The following is a 21,985-nucleotide window of genomic DNA, read 5'->3' on the forward strand; positions in this document are numbered from 1 at the left end:
GAATACAGGATAAAGATGGACAATATGTCTCCAAATGGGCCATTACATGAAGTGACTCTGTAGGCTAAATGAGATGCAGTTATAGGTCAACTGATCCCACACCATCCACCACCACCCCATAAAGTCCCAGTCCAATTGCAGCATTTTTCTAAAACTCAGATGTCATCATATCCCCCAAAGTCTAAAACAGAGTGACAGAAGTGAGGAAACACCTGACAGTTTGAGAAGACTAGGAGGAACCAAGAACAATGTGTCACATATTTTCAAGTCAGGCATATCGGAGGTTTTTGTTCAGCTCTTCAGTAGGATTGTACCACTGTGCACTTGCCACCACTTATATAACTCAGGCAATAATAATCAGCTTCATCATCTGCCTCAATATTGTTGATGGTTAACATGGCAGTTTTTCTAGAGTCTTCAACAGCTCCAGAGAATCGTTCTGGGATTCCAGAGGCTCTGCTGCTATCAGCATATATCAGGGGTTTGGGGCGAGTGCCAGGCGTCTGTTGATACCAGGAAGAATACCGTGATCCAATTGTTCCCCCACTCATATCACAACTGAGTCGGATTGTCTCTCCAGGAGATCCAGACACAGAAGCCGGTTGAGTCAAGACAACTTGGGAGAAAGTCCTTGAAAGACAACAAAGATGATAGGAAGGACTCTGTCAGCATAATGGTCATTTCAATGGGAAGAAATGTGTGGTAGGATCAGAAATTAGGAAATGGATCACTGCATTATCAGTAGGCAGAGGAAGGCTTTAGTCACAACAGTTTTACGGTAGAAATACCAGGACATAAATTACCCATCAGGGAAGATGAGAGGACAGCCAAGATAAAAAGCAGCTGAGCCATAGTGGATGATGGCGTCTGGAGTGAATTGTCTGCAATTCCAGCTGTGCTCTTGGCTCTTAAGCCTTTTGTCAGTGGGGGATTCAAATACATGCAAATGGTCTGGCTGCCCTTGAATCTTGCTCAGATATCAAAGCCTGATTCAACCACAGGGAAAGGCCTTCCCTTGAAAGTTCTTCCTGTCTGAGTAGGGGTTGGACTACAAGACCTCCAAGGTCCCTTCCAACTCTGTTTTTCTCTTATACTCTTTGAGGATTGTGATTTGGTGATGCAGCTTTTAGAAGGGACCAACCTGCTTGGCTGAGAGAGAACATTTTGGAAACACCTCCGTTCACTGTTGGTATAAAAATGTGCATAAGGATTGTCCTCGCTTTATCTCCTCCATCCTTCCTTGTTCAGGCTGAGACAGATCCTTCAAGGCTTTCAGGGAAATTGTGACTTATTTCAGGGATATTTAGAATGAAAACCACCAATGTTGGGTCACAGGTTCATGTTTTCCTGAAATATCCTTGTGCTCATCCCAAGGGAACTCCGAGAGTAGATAAAAATTCAGCCCAGAGGCCCAATGGACTACGAAGATGGGAGCTGGTCTCCCACCACAATAGAAAAAGGAAGCTCAATCCATTTATTTATTTGTTTAGTTTGATTAAGATTCAAACTTTTTCCCATGCATTCTGTTTTCTACATATAAAAACAGTCAAAACAAACAAAACATACAAAGAAAAAAAGAAAGAAATAGACAGACAAATCAGCTTAGAGCATATAAAATGCTCAGTTTCAATAGTAAAGACACAATTTGTCAATCTCAGAGGTCATCATATCCCCAAGAGTCTAAAACAGAGTGACAGGAGGGAGGAAACACCGGGCAGTTTGAGGAGGTTAAGAGGAACCAAGAACAATGTGTCACACATTCACAACTCATGCATATCGGAGGTCACCTGCTACAAGGTTTTTGTTCAGCTCTTCAATGGAATTGTACCACTGTGCACTTGGCACTTGCATAGTTCAGGCAATAATAATCAGCTTCATCCTCTGCCTGAAGATTGGAGATGGTTAAGACGGCAGTTTTTCTAGAGTTTTCAACAGAACCGGAGAATCGTTCTGAGATTCCAGAGGGTCTGCTGCTATCACGATATATCAGGAGTTTGGGGGAAGTGCCAGGTTTCTGTTGATACCAGAAAGAATCCGATGACCCAATTGTTCCACTATTTACAGTACAAGTGAGTCGGATTGACCCTCCAGGAGATCCAGAGACAAAATCTGGTTGAGTCATGACAACTTGGGAGAAAGTCCCTGAAAGACAACAAAGATGATAGGAAGGACTCTGTCAGCATAATGGTCATTTCAATGGGAAGAAATGTGTGGTAGGATCAGAAATTAGGAAATGGATCAATGAATTATCAATAGGCAGAGGGAGGCTTTAGTCACAACAGTTTTAGAATAGAAATCCCAGGACATAAATTACCCATCAAGGAAGATGAGAGGACAGCCAAGATAAGAGGCAGCCGAGCCATGGTGGATGATGGGGTCAGGAGTGAATTGTCTGCAGATCCAGCTGTGCTCTTGGCTCTTAAGCCTTTTGTCAGTGGGGGATTCAAATACATGCAAATGGTCTGGCTGCTCCTTGAATCTTGCTCAGATATCAAAGCCTGATTCAGCCACAGGGAAAGGGCTTCCCTTGAAAGTCCCTCCCTGTCTGAGTAGGGGTTGGACTAGAAGACCTCCAAGGTCCCTTCCAACTCTGTTTTTCTCTTATACTCTTTGAGGATTGTGATTTGGTGATGCAGCTTTTGGAAGGGACCATCCTGCTTGGCTGAGAGAGAACGTTTTGGAAAGACCTCCGTTCACCTGTGGTCTACAAACCATGCATGAGAATTATCCTCGCTTTATGTCCTTCATCCTTCCTTGTTGACGCTGAGACAGATCCTTCAAGGCTTTCAGGGAAATTGTGATTTATTTCAGGGATGTTAGATTGTGATTTGATGATGCAGCTTTTGGAAGGGGCCATCCTGCTTGGCGGAGTGAGAACATTTTGGAAAGACCTCCATTCACCTTTGGTATAAAAATGTGCATGAGAATTGTCCTCGCTTTATCTCCTCTATCCTTCCTTGTACAGGCTGAGACAGATCCTTCAAGGCTCCCAGAAAAATTGTGACTTATTTCAGGGATATTTAGAATGAAAACCACCAATGTTGGGTCACAGGTTCATGTTTTCTTGAAAAAGCATTGTGCTCATCCCAAGGGAACTCCAAGAGTTGGCAAAAATTCAGTCCAGAGGCCAAATGGACTACTAAGATGGGAGCTGGTATCCCACCACAATATAAAAAGGAAGCTCAATCCATTTATTTATTTCTTTAGATTGATTAATATTCATAACATTATCCCATTCATTCCATTATAATTTGTTTTTTATCTGTTTCCTGACCATTGTGCCTGTTAAGTCTGTATATAACCAATGTAAAATTCTCTAAAAGAAAAGACCTTGTAAATACTGTTTAAACTATGAATAAACCTTGGCCGCTTCTGATTGGCTAAGACGCACGGCCGTTTCTTTTAGGCGCGAGCCTTAAACGTATAAAAAGGGCTGTTCTGACACTGACAGCTCAGATGCGTTCCTTGCTGAAGTCACTTCGAGAGAGCTGAATAAACGGAACCATCTTGTACTCCTTGTCTGAGTCTCATTCATTTCACTGGCGACGAGAGAACGAAGAATCCACGAGTCAAGCATGAATCACCTCCAGATCGGCCGGGCTCCCGACTACTTCGACCCCGAGAAGTTGTCTTGGGACGCCTACATGGCGAAATTTGAAATCTTCCTAGAAGCGGCAGGAATGGGAGAAGCTGAAGACGACAGGAAGCGGGCGATCTTCTTGAACTATTGCGGGACTGAGATTTTTGACCTCGTCCAAACGCTCACCGACCCGCTTCCAGCTAAATCCGTTCCGTGGGACGACCTCCAAGCAAGACTTGCAAACCACTTCAAACCAACGAAGCCTGCCGTAGTCTACAGACATCAATTTTCCAGGATGACCCAGCGTGAGTCTGAGACAATCAATCAATTCGCCACGAGACTTCGCACGGTACTGTCAAACTGCAAATTTGACAGCCCAGAAGCTCGCCTCACAGACGCTCTGATCTTTGGGATGAAGAATGCGATGGTCCGAAACAAAATCCTGACAGAGGACGACCCAACGCTTCAGTCAGTCATCAAGCTGGCTCAAACAGCCGAAGTAGCTGACGCGGCCGCCAAAGAACTCAAGGAACACGAAAAGAAGGAGACCGTCTCCAAAATCTCCGTTGCTGTTTCCCGCGCCGAAACCACAGATGACCTCAGCCCAGCTGCCACGGACGACGACACCTGTCTCCTGCTGCCATCCGAGCAAGCCAGACAACCCAGATACCAACGTCCCTCCAACCCATGCCCCGGTTGCCGAGGAAATCACCCACGACAGCGTTGCCCCTTCAGGGACGCCATTTGCCGCCGCTGCAATCGACGCGGGCACATCGCCGAGGCTTGCAGAGCGCCCCTTCCAGAGGAGTCCTTCTCTACACCCCGCCAACAACGTTTCAACAACCAGGCACAACAACCGCGAGACAACAAATTTTCCAGAGGCTTCAATCGCAGAAACGACTCTACCGCTAACCGTGACTACGCACGAGGTAAAGCACAAACTTACGTAAATTGCGCAACTGCTAAAGGAGGGAACAAGATTATCATCTCGCTACTTTTAAATAACAAACCCTGTAACCTAGAATTAGACACAGGCTCTAAGCATTCTATTATGCCTTGGGACAAATTCAAAATGTATATGCCAAATTTTCTTAAAACTGACTTTGTTAACTCAACTTTAATAATAAGGGATTTTCAAGGTAATATTATACCTGTTTTGGGGAAAGTAGATGTGCCTGTAAAATTTAAAAATTGTGAATATTTTCTTCCTCTGATTGTGGTTGAGGGAGCCAAACACTCCCTCCTGGGGTTAACATGGATGTCTCCTTTGGGTATTGAAATACTGGGTCTTTGTCATGTAAATGCTGAACCTGATATTCCTAACTTTATCCAAGAATTTCCTGAGGTTTTCAGCCCTACTTTGGGCACCTATAATGGGGCCCCTATCTCCTTCTCTCTAGATCCCAAGGTACCCCCAGTCAGACTTAAGCCTCGCAGGGTACCCCTACCACTATTGCCTAAACTAGACATCCAATTGGACAAATTGATTGCCCAGGGCATCTTAGTCCCTGTAGAACAAGCGCCATGGGAAACCCCCATAGTCACCCCAGTTAAACCTGATGGCTCCTTAAGGGTCTGTGCAGACTACAAAGCCACTATCAATAAAGCCCTTCAACACCATCCATACCCGATCCCAGTAGTCCAACAATTGCTACATTCCTTGGGGGAAGGGAGAGTATTTTCAAAAATCGACCTGGCGCAAGCGTACCAACAGCTTCCGGTCGATGAGGCCACATCCCTGGCCCAGACCATAGTGACCCATAGGGGTGCTTTCAGGTGCACCCGCCTGCAATTCGGGGTCAGTACCGCCCCAGGTATTTTCCAAAGTTTCATGGAACGATTATTGGCAGGTATAAAAGGAACCTCCCCATATTTTGACGATATATTTATATCAGGAAAAAACCAAGCAGAATTAAACATGCGCATCAGAGAAGTGTTGGCTAGACTGCAAGCTAAGGGGTTAAAAGTAAAACCAGACAAATGTGTGTGGGGAGCCAATAGCATAGAATTTCTGGGCTATAGAATAGACAGTGAGGGAATACACCCCACAGCAGATAAATTAGAGGCCATAACCAAAGCACCCGAGCCAAATAATAAGACAGAACTCCAAGCATTTCTGGGCCTCCTTAATTTTTATTCTGTCTTCCTGAAACAGAAGGCAACGGCAGCAGAACCGCTACACCGACTGCTGCAGAAGGGAGTTCCCTGGACCTGGGGCACAATGGAGCGCGAAGCTTTTCATAAAATAAAACAGTTATTGACCTCTAAAAGCGTAGTGGTTCAATATAGCTCAACTTTGCCAATAAGGCTCACGTGCGATGCTTCGGCGTATGGGGTTGGCGGGGTATTAGCTCACATAATGCCAAACAATACAGAGGCCCCCATCGCCTTCTTTTCTAAAACATTGTCCATGGCAGAAAGAAATTACAGCCAATTAGACAAAGAGGCATTGGCCCTAGTCTCTAGCGTTAAGAAATTCCATTACTATCTCTGTGGGAGGAGCTTTGAACTAATAACAGATCACAAACCCCTGCTTGGTCTTCTAGCTGCCAATAAACCAACTCCTCCCTTCATGTCCCCTAGATTAATAAGATGGGCTCTATTCCTGTCAGGATACCAATACCATCTAACACATAAGGGGGGAAAATCAATAAACCATGCTGACGGCTTAAGTAGATGCCCCATGCCCGAGTTAGTCTCAGATCCAACCCCCACAGAGGATGTTTTACTAATTGACCTTGAGGAAAACTGCCTGACCACTGCCAAAGAGGTGGCTGAGCACACTAAGAAGGATTCACTATTGTTAAAAGTAATCAATTGTATTCAAAAAGGATGGTTGGGAGACTCTGAGGAAACTGGGCTGTCAGAATTTAAATCTAAAAGGTTGGAATTATCCTACTTGAAGGGATGCATGTTATGGGGTGACAGGGTGGTCATTCCCAATACCTTAAAACAGAAGGTACTAAGTATGTTGCATGCAGGCCACCCAGGCATTGTCAGAATGAAGGGGTTGGCCAGGGGTTACTTGTGGTGGCCAGGTTTAGATAGGGACATTGAGCAATGGGTAGCAAACTGTGACCCTTGCCAGGAGTCACGACCCAATCCCCCGAAAACAACACCTCTGGAATGGGAAAGACCCACTGGGCCATGGTCCCGCATTCATATTGACTTCGCAGGGCCTATTGGAACTCAAAACTTTTTAATTGTGGTAGACGCGTTCTCCAGATGGGTGGAAATCATTGCTATGCAAAACATTACTACTTGTGCCACCATTAAGGCATTATACCATTTGTTTGCCACACATGGGTGCCCAGACATCCTAGTTTCAGATAACGGGCCACAATTGACTGCCAGACAATTTGAGTGTTTTTTAAGCAACTTAGGGGTCAGACACGCACTCACATCCCCTTACTCGCCATGGGTTAATGGCCTTGCAGAACGTTATGTACGTGTGGCCAAAGAAGCCTTGCGCAGGGCAGGCCCAGGGGAAATACAACACAAATTAGATCAATTTTTACTAATGCAGCATATCACCCCAAATTCCATCACAAACAAAAGCCCAGCAGAGATTTTAATGGGTCGAAAAATAAGGTCCCCCCTGGACAGGTTGCACCCTCGTTATTGTACTCAAAATGTAAATAATGAAACATGTATAGCACCTGAAAGAAATATGTACCTAGGGCAACTTGTTTTTGCTAGAAATTTTGATGGGGGGTTGAGTTGGCTGAAAGGAAAAATAATGCAACAAACAGCCCCAAAATCTTATGTGGTACAATTGGAAGATGGCCGCACATGGAGGCGGCACATCGATCATTTAAGGGGGCGCATAACACCAAATGAAGAGCCGGCCGCTAACGGAAATTCTTCCCCCCAAGCAGACATTAATTCGCAACTCGAACTTTTGGAATTACAAAAGGACTTACCACGGCCAGATGCATCCTCCAGCGACGCCGAGCCTTCCTCCTCTTCTGGGCACGGTGCGCCATCAGCATACTTGTCTCCGCAGGCCAGAGCCCCAACTTGGGCCCAGCCGCGGACAGGAGACAACGACGAGCCAACCTCCACCATAGACATACCAGCCGGTAATGATCTGCGCAGGTCTGAGCGCACGTCACGCCGGCCCAATCGATTGGAGGACTACGTCACTTGGCTCACTGATTGACAGTTTGACTCAACTAATGAGGGAGGGGTGTTAAGTCTGTATATAACCAATGTAAAATTCTGTAAAAGAAAAGACCTTGTAAATACTGTTTAAACTATGAATAAACCTTGGCCGCGTCTGATTGGCTAAGACGCACGGCCGTTTCTTTTAGGCGCGAGCCTTAAACGTATAAAAAGGGCTGTTCTGACACTGACAGCTCAGATGCGTTCCTTGCTGAAGTCACTTCGAGAGAGCTGAATAAACGGAACCATCTTGTACTCCTTGTCTGAGTCTCATTCATTTCAGTGCCCATTGAGAAAGGAAATAACTGACAGCCTGAACAACAAAACTCTTTAAACTAGAACTGTTCAGATTAAAGTTTCAAACTAAGTTTTGAAAACATGCCAATCCTGACCTCTACTGGTTATGTCACCGAAGCCTCAAGATACTTTTTTGGGGTTGGGCAATGTAGATGCCAAAGTTCAATTTGTCAGAATAAAGAAGAAGCATAGTGACTTACATCCTATGTAGGCAGCATGTTGCATTTCATTTCTTCATTATCCCAAAGGAGATGGATGAGAAGGAACAATAGGAATATAGGGGAACATAGTTATGACTTTAACCCTAATTCTAACTCAATACAAACCTGAGTTATTTTCAAAAAAACACCTAATGTTTAAGACCAATGAAATCCACAAAGGAGAGTCTAGTCTAGTAGGCAATTTTAGAGAGACTGAAGATGCTCAAGGAAACAGAATCGGAGAAACTATTGACAGAGCCAGAAAAATGAGTGGAGGTTTTAAAGAGTCTCTTAATTTGGTCATGTTTCTGATGATGGCACTGCTGACCCCAGGAGTTTAATTAAATCTCCAATATTGCCACTCCTTTTGTTACAACAGATCCTGACTCTTCCTCTGTAGGATGTTGAAAGAGAAGGGTGAGGTTTAAGGACAACTTGGACCAACCGATCTGAAAAGCAGCAAAGTTTCAGCCCAAACTATTTAATTTCAAAGGGGAGAGAAACATTGGATGTGAAAGGGAAGAGTGAAGGATTCCAAAGTTGCTTCCCTGAACTCCTAAGATTGGAGCTGTTGTCCCCCCATAATATAAGGCTTTCACCCCTCAAACATAACGTACCAATTTCTCTTAAAGTCTCTTTATAGTAGTTTAATCATCATTACACTTCTCTTATCTTTTTCAGTTACCTTATTTTCTGACATTCCTCAGGCATTGCTACACTCATCTGCATTATCTCCATTTGACCAAACTGGCTTCCTAATTTCACTTAGTAACTGTTGTGTATGGAGAGATAGAGTTAGAGTTAGAGAGAGGGGGGGAGAGGGAGAGGGAGAGGGAGATGGGAGGGAGAGGAAGGGAGGGATAGAGAGAGGAAAGGAGAGAGGGGGGAGGAGGGAGGGAGAGAGAGGCAGGGAGAGAGATGGAGGGGGAGAGAAAGAGAGAGGAAGGGAGGGAGAGAGAGAGAGAGAAGGAGGGAGAGATAGAGAGAAAGGGCGGGAGAGACAGAGGGGGGGAGAGAGAGAGAGTAAAGTACATATTCCACCAAGGAGGTGTAATTTCAAAGGAGATAGAAAAGTTAGATCTGAAAAGGAACTCAAGTGACGGACTCTAAAGAAGCTTCCCTGAGCAAAAATGATTAATAAGAATGAAAAAATGCACATCACACATTTGATAATATGAAGAGGAGAGATAGCCCACAATTGGAATACAGGATAAAGATGGACAATATGTCTCCAAAACGGCCATTACATGAAGTGACTCTGTGTGTTAAATGAGATGCCGTCATGGGTCAACTGATCCTACACCATCCACCACCCCCATAAAGTCCCAGTCCAATTGCAGAATTTTTCTAAAACTCAGATGTCGTCATATTCCCCAAAGTCTAAAACAGAGTGACAGAAGTGAGGAAACACCTGACAGTTTGAGAAGACTAGGAGGAACCAAGAACAATGTGTCACATATTTGCCAGTCAGGCATATCGGAGGTTTTTGTTCAGCTCTTCAGTGGGATTGTACCACTGTGCACTTGCCACCACTTATATAACTATGGCAATAATAAACAGCTTCATCATCTGCCTCAAGATTGGAGATGGTTAACATGGCAGTTTTTCTAGAGACTTCAACAGCCCCAGAGAATCGTTCTGGGATTCCAGAGGCTCTGCTGCTATCAGCATACATCAGGAGTTTGGGGCGAGTGCCAGGCATCTGTTGATACCAGGAAGAATCCGCTGTTCCAATTGTTCCCCCACTCATAGTACAACTGAGTCGGGTTGTCCCTCCAAGAGATCCAGACACAGAAGCCGGTTGAGTCATGACAACTTGGGAGAAAGTCCCTGAAAGACAACAAAGATGATAGGAAGGACTCTGTCAGCATAATGGTCATTTCAATGAGAAGAAATGTGTGGTAGGATCAGAAATTAGGAAATGGGTCACTGAATTATCGCTAGGCAGAGGAAGGCTATAGTCACAACAGTTTTAGAGTACAAATCCCAGGACATAAATTACCCATCATGGAAGATGAGAGGACAACCAAGATAAGAAGCAGCTGAGCCATGGTGGATGATGGTGTCTGGAGTGAATTGTCTGCAGATCCAGCTGTGCTCTTGGCTCTGAAGCCTTTTGTCAGTGGGGGATTCAAATACATGCAAATGGTCTGGCTGCTACTTGAATCTTGCTCAGATATCAAAGCCTGATTCAGCCACAGGGAAAGGCCTTCCCTTGAAAGATCCTCCCTGTCTGAGTAGGGGGTTGGACTAGAAGACCTTCAAGGTCCCTTCCAACTCTGTTTTCTCTTATACTCTTTGAGGATTGGGATTTGGTGATGCAGCTTTTGAAGGGACCATCCTGCTTGGTTGAGTGAGAACATTTTGGAAAGACGTCAATTGATCTGTAGTGTAAAAAGTGTGCATGGGAATTGTCCTCATTTTATGTCCTCTATGTTTCCTGGTTCAGGCTGAGACAGGTCCTTCAAGGCTTTCAGGGAAATTGTGACTTATTACAGGGATATTAAGTATGAAAACCACCAATGTTGGGTCACAGGTTCATGTTTTCCTGAAATATCATTGTGCTCATCCCAAGGGAACTCCAAGAGTAGACAAATGTTTAATTCAGAGGTCAAATGGACAACTAAAATGGGAGCTTGTATCCCACCACAATATAAAAAGGAAGCTCAATCCATTCATTTATTCCTTTAGATTGATTAATATTTGAACTCTTTCCCATGCATTCTGTTACAGGTTGATTTTTTTCTGTTTTGTGCCATTGGAGAAGTGTAATAACTGACAGCCTGAATAACAAGCCTATTTAAACTAGAACTGTGTGGACTAAACTTTCAGAGAAAGTTTTTAAAACATGGCAATCCTGACCTCTACTGGTTATGTCAACCAAGCATCAAGATACTTTTGAGGGGTTGAACAATGTAGATGCCAAAATTCTGTTTGTCAAAATAAAGATCTTGGTGAATCTCTGTATTAAATTCATAATCCATAATTCAATGAATCGCTTTCATTCCATTCACCATGAAATCCTGTCTGAGCAGGGGGTTGGACTAGAGGACCTCCAAGGTCCCTTCCAACTCTGTTATTCAGTTATAGTCTTTCAAGATTGTGATTTGGTGATGCAGCTTTTGAAGGGGCCATCCTGCTTGGCTGAGTGAGAACATTTTAGAAAGACATCAGTTCACCTGCTGTATAAAAAGTGTGCATGAGAATTGTCCTCACTATATAAAATTGAACGGGTCCAAAGACGGGATACTAAAAATAGTGGAAGGTCTTAAGCATCAAACCTATCAGGAAAGACTTCATGAATCTTCCTCAGATATCAAAGCCTGCTTCAGATAAAAGAAAAGACCTTCCATTCCTTCTTGAGCAAGAGTTGGACTAGAAGACCTCCGATGATGATGATGATGATGATGATGATGATGATGATGATGATAACAGTCATATCCTTGCCTCCAACAATCTGGCTCCTCATTTTGACCTATCTTGCAATAATGGGAGGTTGTGTCAACCTCGAGCCTGGAGAGATTTGACCTGCCAAATTGCAGTCAGCAGTCAGTCAGCGGAATTTATTTTATTTATTTATTTAGTCCAATACATAATACACATTGAAGAGAATAGCTATTTAGTAATATAACTAAAGAAACATGTTCTGTCGGGCTCTCTGGTAGAATCCTCCCAAAAATTCACAGGTACAAATTTCAGACACACACACGTTTGAAAATTCAAAACAATGTTCTTTATAATGAAAATTCACTTAAACTAAGCCCTCTTTTGGTATAGCAAAGAGCACTCATCTCCAAACAAACCGGCAATTTATACAAGTCCCTTATCAGTTCTGTGATACTTAGCTTGCAGTTGTGAGGCAATTCACAGTCCTTCTTCTTTCACAAAGTGAAACACACTTTGCTCTGGTTTAGTTTCAAAGCGGGGAAAAATCAGCACACAAAAGGTCAAAGTCAGTAAAGCAGTCACGAAACACAACAAACGATCAGATAATCCTCCACAATGGCCAAACCCACAGGCTGCTATTTATAGCAGCCTTATTACCACAGCCCCACCCAACCACAGGTGGCCTCATTTTCTTTGATAATAATCTCTCAGTTGTTGTTGCCTATGCATCGCTCTCCGCATGCGTGGCTGTATCATTAACTCTTGTTCTGAATCCAAGGAGGAGCTAGAGAATTGATCTCCTTCTGAGCTGTCTGCCACACTCTCCTCCTCCCTGTCACTCATGTCTTCTTGGTCAGAGGAGCCTTCATCATCAGATTCCACTGGGGGCAAAACAGGCCTGCAGTATGTGGATGTCTCCCCCACATCCACAGTCCTTGGGGCAGGAGCTGGGCCAGAGCTAACCACAACAGAAACGAATAGAAAAAAAGATATAAAAGTATAGGTGAACAAATTTGAAAGGAAGAAAAGATAAATAAGATAAGGAAAGACAATTGGACAGGGGACGGAAGGCACAGAGGTGCACTTATGCACACCCCTTACTGACCTCTAAGGAACCTGGAGAGGTCAATCGTGGATAGTCTAAGGGGAAAATGTTGGGGGTTAGGGGTTGACACTACTGAGTTAGGTAATGAGTTCCATGCTTCGATAACTCGGTTGCTGAAGTCATATTTTTTTACAGTCAAGTTTGGAGCGGTTAATATTAAGTTTGAATCTGTTGCGTGCTCTTGTGTTGTTGCAATTGAAGCAATAATTTGCCTGCAGGACTGCACTCTAAGCACAGTGCACAAACCATGTTTGGCATTCGTCCTTGTTTCTCAGATCCGCTTGATGTTACAAAGAGATCGTTATGTTTGAAGAAGAGAGAAGATATAGTCATGCTGTTTCTTAGTGGATTTCAGGTCTTCTTTATTAGCAGGGAAAGCAAAGCAATCGAGACGGTTCACTTCCTTTCAAGGGTTTTGGTCTCACTTCTCTATCTGAATCAAACACTGATCCAAACTAAACAGTAATACGTGGCCTCATCTTCCACCAAGGCCCCCGTGATGGTCAGGGACATGGTATTTCCTGACCTGGAGCCAGAGAAACGGGCCGGGACACCTGAGCGCCTGGTATCGATGCTGTGTATCAAGAGTTTTGGGCTCTCCTCTGCCTTCTGCTGGATCCATCGAGGGTAATTGAAGTTGGTGATGGTCCCTCCATCGTATCTACAGGACATGATGACAGTCCCTCCTGGAGCTACAGAATCTGCATTTTTCAAGTTCTGCAGCTGCTGGACACTGGCTCCTGGAAGAGGATGTGGGAGTTGGGGAACGAGAGAGAACATGGAATTAAGGAACGTAAGGTGAATTTATTTATTTATTTATTATTTATTATTTGGATTTGTATGCCGCCCCTCTCCGAAGACTCCAAAGACTCTACGCTTGCATTCCACATGGAGACCATCCAAAGGATTTTCCCTTCTATAAACATAGAAACATAGAAGACTGACGGCAGAAAAAGACCTCATGGTCCATCTAATCTGCCCTTATACTATTTTCTGTATTTTACCTTAGGATGGATATAAGTTTATCCCAGGCATGTTTACATTCAATTACTGTGGATTTATCTACCACGTCTGCTGGAAGTTTGTTCCAAGGATCTACTACTCTTTCAGTAAAATAATATTTTCTCATGTTGCTTTTGATCTTTCCCCCAACTAACTTCACATTGTGTCCCCTTGTTCTTGTGTTCACTTTCCTATTAAAAACACTTCCCTCCTGGACCTTATTTAACCCTTTAAGATATTTAAATATTTCAATCATGTCCCCCCTTTCCCTTCTATCCTCCAGACTATACAGATGGAGTTCATTCAGTCTTTCCTGATACGTTTTATGCTTAAGACCTTCCACCATTCTTGTAGCCCGTCTTTGGACCCGTTCAATTTTGTCAATATCTTTTTGTAGGTGAGGTCTCCAGAACTGAACACAGTATTCTAATTGTGGTCTCACCAGCGCTCTATATAGCGGGATCATAATCTCCCTCTTCCTGCTTGTTATACCTCTATCTATGCAGCCAAGTATCCTACTTACTTTCCCTAACGCCTGACTACACTGTTCACCCATTCTATCCTCTGCTTCTCATGGTCTCACCTAAGGAAGAGATAAAGGTGATGAGCAGAAGAACCCAAGCCATGGTGGACAATTAGACGATCTTCCTCAACGAATCCATCAGTCATTGGCTTCAACCTGGCCGCTCTTAAATCCCTAAAGGGGAGGAATACAACTAGCATGCAAATGAGGTGCTTCTTAAGACCACGATGATTCCTATTTTTTAACCAATCAGGAGGAGTGTACAGTTAGCAAAAGGGGCAGACTGTAGCTCATTGATTATCATATGACGTGTATCATACGTGAGCTTAGAGATGGGTAGATAAATTAGTTGAATAGCAGAAAGTGGAAAATACTAGGATGAAATCTCAACTTCACCCTTAAGATTTTTGGGTTCTCTCTCTCTCTCTCTCATCTATATCTATCTATCTATCTAATCTCTATCTATCTATCTATCTATCTATCTATCTATCTATCTATCTATCTATCATCTATCTATCTTTCTATCTATCTATCTATCTATCTATCTATCTATCTATCTATCATCTATCTTTCTATCTATCTATCTATCTGTCTGTCTGTCTATCTATCTAATCTATATCTATCTATCTATCTAATCTATATCTATCTATCTATCTATCTATCTATTATCTATCTTTCTATCTATCTATCTATCTATCTATCTATATCTATCTACCTATCTATCTTCGTCTGTCTGTCTGTCTGTCTGTCTGTCTGTCTATCTATCTTCGTCTGTCTGTCTGTCTGTCTGTCTATCTATCTATCTTCGTCTGTCTGTCTGTCTGTCTATCTATCTATCTTCGTCTGTCTGTCTGTCTATCTATCTATCTATCTATCTATCTATCTTCGTCTGTCTGTCTGTCTGTCTATCTATCTATCTATCTATCTTCGTCTGTCTGTCTGTCTGTCTGTCTATCTTCGTCTGTCTGTCTGTCTGTCTATCTATCTTCGTCTGTCTGTCTGTCTGTCTAGCTAGCTAGCTAGCTAGCTATGTAGCTATCTAGCTAGCTATCCATTCATTCATTATTTGTATTTATATGCCTCTCACCCCAAAAAGGACTCAGAGCGCCTAACAATAACCATAAATACAAAGCAATAAAAATACAGCGATAAAATGAACAGTACAATGAAAAAAAAATATCCTTTTTAAAAAAAACATATGGATGACTGAGAATCTCCATAGACTTCAAGATATCTAGCAGGAAAGACAATATATCAGCGTAAGAAATAATCCCAAGATTCTTATTCAGGATCCAGTAGATCCCACACATTTGAAGCATTACATTTGTTTGCTGGATTAAATTTATTAATATTACAGCTCTTTCCGATGAATTCTGTTATGTTTTGGGTTTTACCTAGTTTGGGCTAGCTGTGTTTCTTGAAAAGAGAAATAAGATGTTAATTGTAGGCAGGGAATAAATTCCATATTTGCTTCTCCACCTGAAAGAATTCAAGGTGAATTCAAGAAGTAAACTCCTTAGCCTAGTTGATTGTCATCCTTTGTTTTTCCCTTTTGTGTTTCTATTCTATGCTATGAGCCACCATTGCAATTAGACCAACATATGGATAGTACTAGCCTTATCTAGAAGGGAAAACCTGTTTTCTCACTGCTACCGTCAACCTGAATATCCAGCATCTATAAACCGGAACTCCTTCTTTGACTTCAATGTCAGATTGAGTTTGGAAAACATGACAATTCTGACCTCTACTGGTTCTGTCACTATAACTTCAAGGTAATTTTGGTGTTGGAAAGGCAGGTGGAGCAGAAACTATAAATTAACCATAGCTACATCCTACAAAGAAAATTTAGTTAAAATGTTTTACAGGTGGCACATTACCCCGATAAAACTAACAAAAATAAATAATAAACTTTCACCATATTGCTGGAAATGCCATCAAGAACTAGGTACCTATTTCCACCTATGGTAGCAGTGTATAAAAGCACAGAATTATTGGAATATAATTGGACTCTGGATTGATGAAATACTAAGTTTGAAAATAGAAAAAAAACCGGAATGCTTCCTTAGACAAAACCTGCCTAAAACCCAAATACACCTAATCATCCATCTAACTACAGCAGCCAGATTAACATTTGCGCAGTGGTGGAAAAACGAAGACATACCTCCTAAAGACGCAATAATTTAAAAAATTAAATATTGCGCAGAGATGACTAAATTAACCATGCTAGTCAGAAATGAAACTGTGTCCTCATTTAATAATTGTTGGGATCCCTTTTACAGATGGCTAAAAAAAGAGAGAGAACATTACGTCGTAATATTGAAATGATTGATATAAACTTGACCAGACACAAATCCGGTTTACAGTTCTTTTTTATTCCTTTAATAGCAATAAGAGATTTTAGATATATAAAGATAGAATATTTACTTCTATTTTCAAAATCTCTATACTTTGATTAACTCAACGCTTGCATTTACATATCTGTATGACCAATCCGAACCAAGGTAATGAGCTAACAAATCAGAAATTAGTTCTCGTTTTCAACACAGCTTCACCGTACACTCGCCCACCCCTTTATCTTCTCTCTTTCCTTTCTTTCTTTCTTTCTTTTGTTTTCCTATCTCTTCCCTCCTCCTTTCCCACTCTTTCCCTATCTATTCTTTATCCCTCTTCTAGCCCCTCTCTCTATAAGTCTATATGTTTATAAACTGTTATATATTATATTATACTAAGATTTAAATGTTACCTGTTTTGATTACTCTTTTTATGTTTTTTATATTTGTAAATAAAATTTATATATATATATATATATATATATATATATATATATATATATATATATATATATATATATATATATATATAAAAGGCAGGTGCCAAGATTCTCTTTTGGTAAAACAAAAAAGAAGCGTAAAAACTAATCTCAAACGATATGGCACGTTTACATCTATTTTTTCATGAGTCTAAAATGGTGGGTAAGTCTTGTGATTCAGTCTGAGGCTCCTCAGGGAACGGCTGGAACTCTGCCGGCTCCATGCTCAGAGGGGGAGGACGAGGAACAGGAGGAGGAGGAGGACCAGGCAGACGGGGAAGAGGAATGTCAGGACGAGGAGGAGGGAGAACAGCCTGAGACCCCCGGGGGGGGAGCTCTCCCCAGCGAGTAGCCTGGAATCATTAGATGAGAATGCACAAGCCATCATAGATATGAGGCAGAGAAGGGCAGCACAACGAAGGGGACAATTAGCCAGGTATTTGCATCCCTAATAGGCAACAGCTGGGTTTGGGTGTGGTTCTCCCCAGAAAGGTTGAAAAGGCAGGCCCGCCCTTCCTGTATTGTGGAGAGTTATCTTTTGGGAGTCCTGTGACCTTGCTTCGATCCTTGGTGTCTCTGATTCCGGCTTGTGGCCTTGAAGGCTGAAAACTTGGGGGAGGCGTGGGTTTTATTATCTACAGTGGTGTGTGTGCCAGCAAGAAGCCTGTTGTATTGTCTGGCCGTCATGACTCTTCTGGGAAGCTTCATAGCATTCCAGTTTGTAAGAACAGTTTTTGTTATCTGTGTTTGTTTTCAAAGATATAAAATGACTTTGCTTTTTACCAGCGTGTCTGGATACTCTTTTTAGTTGGTGTTGACGTCTGGGGGAACCTAGACAGAACAGTAAGAAAGAGGAATGGGAAGGGAAACACAGTTTTGATTCAGGAAAAACTTAGAATTTTTTTTAAATCTAAAGTGGAAGACAAATCCATAAAAGTTTTGTAAGCAATGTGAGAATGTTTGGAGAACAGGGAACACTGTACTACGGTTTTTCAAAAAATATTAATTAAAAAATACTTTGCATTTTTTTTCCTATACCACGGTTTTTCCCGCCCGATGACATCATACGTCATCGCCAAACTAATAATTTTTGCGAATAAATAACAAAAAAACAATTATTGTTAATAAATAGTTATGTTTATAAATATCAGGATCACTGCCTTATTCAATGGTGAGTACCAGTAATAATGGTGAGTAAATGATTGGAAATTGCAATTTAGGGGTTTAAAGTGTTAAGGGAAGGCTTGTGATATTGTTCATAGCTAAAAATGGTGTATTTATTTTTGCATCTCTACTTCGCGGAAATTTGACATTCACGGGCGGTCTCGGAACACGTCCCCTGCAAAAATCGAGGGAACCCTGTATATGAACTGAGGCACGTAGGCCCAGTAGGACTACCAGGCGTCCTGCATACTTGCACTCAGTATTGGGTTGCTACCGGTACGGATGAAGAAGGTGCAACTATGTAGCAAAAGTTGCACTGTGTGCGCAGCTTCATTTTTCCTCCATGCGCACGCCTGAGCATATTTTTCCGTCTGCACATGCACAGGAAACAAAATCTTAGGAGGAGACATGTGCGAGCACAAGATTTTGGCAATTTTTTTGCTTCTGCACATGCGTGGAAGCAAAAAAAAAAACCCACCGAAATCTCACACGTGCACAGAAGCAAAAACAGGTTGGGACGCACCCAGGAACCCGCCATAGAAGCAAAGTGGCGCACGTAGCGCAGAGTAGCAGCAGGAATGGGAATCCGCCGCTGTTTATGGGACTATGTTACTTACGTCCATTCCGGATTGGATGTTCCAGGGACTGACAGGGGAGGGGTGTTACCTACTAACATACGGAGTAACATACGGAGTAAATTTGCATAGCCGCCACTGATTTATTTTATTTTATATTATATTTTTTATTTTGTTACGTTACGTTACATTACATTACATTATATTATATCCTATTATATCTTATTATATCTTGTTATATCTTGTTATTTCTTCATATATTATATTATACTGTGTATCTTATTATATTATAACTTATTTTATTTTATTTTATAGAAACATAGAAACATAGAAGATTGACGGCAGAAAAAGACCTCATGGTCCATCTAGTCTGCCCTTATACTATTTCCTGTATTTTATCTTAGGATGGATATATGTTTATCCCAGGCATGTTTAAATTCAGTTACTGTGGATTTACCAATCACGTCTGCTGGAAGTTTGTTCCAAGGATCTACTACTCTTTCAGTGAAATAACTTTTCCTCACGTTGCTTTTGATCTTTCCCCCAACTAACTTCAGATTGTGTCCCCTTGTTCTTGTGTTCACTTTCCTATTAAAAACACTTCCCTCTTGAACCTTATTTAACCCTTTAAAATATTTAAATGTTTTGATCATGTCCCCACTTTCCCTTCTGTCCTCCAGACTATACAGATTGAGTTCATGAAGTCTTTCCTGATACGTTTTATGCTTCAGACCTTCCACCATTCTTGTAGCCCGTCTTTGGACCCGTTCAATTTTGTCAATATCTTTTTGTAGGTGAGGTCTCCAGAACTGGACACAGTATTCCAAATGTGGTCTCACCAGCGCTCTATATAAGGGGATCACAATCTCCCTCTTCCTGCTTGTTATACCTCTAGCTATGCAGCCAAGCATCCTACTTGCTTTTCCTACTGCCCGACCACACTGCTCATTTTATCTTATTTTATCTTATTTTATCTTATTTTATCTTATTTTATCTTATTTTATCTTATTTTATCTTATTTTATCTTATTTTATCTTATTTTATCTTATTTTATCTTATTTTATCTTATTTTATTATTTTACATTATATTTTATTTTATTTTTTGATTGGTCGATCAATTGATTGATTGATTCATTGATTGATTGATAGGATTTCTATGCTGCCCCTCTCCAAAGACTCAGGGCGGCTTACAACATATAAAAAAACCCCAATATAATTCAATGGCAAATCCAATTAACTAACTAAATAACTAACCTAAAATCCCCTATATTTTACAAATCAATCGTACACATTCAGACCTCAGCCACACATAACATTCATCGGCCAGGGGGCTTAAGATCTAATTGCCCCAAGCCTGGAGGCATAGATGAGTCTTCAGAATCCTAAAGAAGGCGAGGAGGGTGGGGGCAGTGCGAACCTGATTCCAGAGGGCCAGGGCCACCACAGAGGAGGCTCTTCCCTTTGGCCCTGCTAAGCAACATTGTCCGGAGAAGGCCGACTCTGTGGGACCTAAGTAGTCGCTGAGATTCACATGGCAGAAGGCGGTCCTGCAAATAATCCGGCCCAATGCCATGTAGGCAGGGGTGGACATCAGGCAGGACAGGGTGGAACACAGTTCCACCGGCAGAAATGAAGATGCATCTCGTCTTTCATTCCTGTGCTAATCTAACAACATCGCTAAGTGCCTAAGTGAGTGTGAAAGCAGGAAGGAAGCACCTGGGAATTTGAGAAGGCTAAGAGGAAACGAGAAGAGGATGTCACCCATTGTCTAGTCATGCGAATTGCCGTTCATCTGCCACAGGGTTTTTGTTCTGCTCTTCAGTGGGATTGTATCACTGTATACAAGCCTCTTTCTTCAAAATTCAGGCAGTAATAATCAGCTTCATCTTCCGCCTCAACATTGGAGATGGTTAAAAAGGCAGTTTTTCTAGAGCTTCCAACAGCACCGGAGAATCGTCCTGGGATTCCAGAGGGTCTGTTGCCATCACCATATATCAGGAGTTTGGGGGCATTTCCAGGCTTCTGTTGATACCAAGAGGAATGCCCTGGTCCAATTCTTCCACTGCTTGTAACACAAGAGATTTGGACTCTCTCTCGAAGGGATCCGGAGATGGAAGGTGGCTGATTCAGGCCAAGCTGGGAAAAACTCCCTGGAATAAAAATTTAAAAGAGCAAAGATGGTAGGAGGATTTAATCAGAATGACTTCATTAACCAAGTTGTCGAAGCGTGGAACTCATTACCGGACTCCATAGTGTCATCCCCAAAGCCCCAACACTTTACCCTTAGATTATCTACGGTTGACCTCTCCAGATTCCTAAGAGGTCAGTAAGGGGCGAGTACAAGTGCACTAGAGTGCCTTCCGTCCCCTGTCCTATTGCTCTCCTATATCTCCTATTCCTTTCTTCAATTCCTATATCTCTTCTTCTATTCTTTCATTGATAGGTTCTATTCCTATATCTTCTTTTCTATTCTTTCATAGATATATTTTAATATGAGTATCTCCTCTATAACCTTCATTATGTATTTTACTATGTGTATATATATATATTTTACAACTTCAGCCTGATGATGGTGAATGTGATTTCACCGAAAAGTCGCATAGACACTCAAAATATTACACGGGGCAAACCCCGAACTCAGAACAATATATATATATATATATATATATATATATATATATATATATATATATATATTTGTTTTCGTAAATTTTCACGGGTATATGTAGATTGTTCTGAGTTCGGGTTTTGCCCTGTGTAATATTTCGCGTGTCTATGCGACGTTTCAGTGAAATCACATTCACCATCATCAGGCTGAAGTTTCAAGCTTCGTGCTGTTGTAAAATCCACCGAAACGTCGCATAGACATGCAAAATATTACACAGGGCAAAACCCGAACTCAGAACAATCTACATATATATATATATATATATATATATATATATATATATATATATATATATATACACACACACACACACACATACATACATACACACACACACACACACACATACATACATACATACCCACTAAAACTCTCATTGTATATTGGACAAAATAAAGAAATACATAAATAAAATAAATAAATAAAAAGAGGATCAATCCTAGCCTTTTTTAAGTAAATATAAAATACCAATCAAGGAAGAGGAGAGGATGAGAAGAGGTAGCCAAGTCAT

The 21,985-nt window shown here is 41.7% G+C and overlaps 1 protein-coding gene and 1 gene segment (V, D, J or C); both read right to left on the reverse strand.

The window, feature by feature from the left end:
* Window positions 1-299: 299 nt before the first annotated feature.
* Window positions 300-2,383, reverse strand: LOC139172772 (immunoglobulin lambda variable 6-57-like). The segment is given in 3 exon segments: window positions 300-630; window positions 1,839-2,142; window positions 2,315-2,383. Coding segments are annotated over 3 exon segments (684 nt in total).
* A 10,788-nt stretch (window positions 2,384-13,171) lies between these two features.
* Window positions 13,172-21,057, reverse strand: LOC139172773 (uncharacterized). The gene is made up of 3 exons (XM_070762000.1): window positions 21,048-21,057; window positions 20,654-20,956; window positions 13,172-13,473 (listed from the first exon to the last, which is right to left on the reverse strand). The coding sequence occupies exons 1-3, from the start codon at window positions 21,055-21,057 to the stop codon at window positions 13,172-13,174; spliced, it is 615 nt and encodes a 204-aa protein (XP_070618101.1).
* Between the last annotated feature and the right edge of the window lie 928 nt (window positions 21,058-21,985).

Source organism: Erythrolamprus reginae, chromosome 10, assembly GCF_031021105.1.
Source record: "Erythrolamprus reginae isolate rEryReg1 chromosome 10, rEryReg1.hap1, whole genome shotgun sequence".
Lineage (NCBI taxonomy): Eukaryota > Metazoa > Chordata > Lepidosauria > Squamata > Dipsadidae > Erythrolamprus > Erythrolamprus reginae.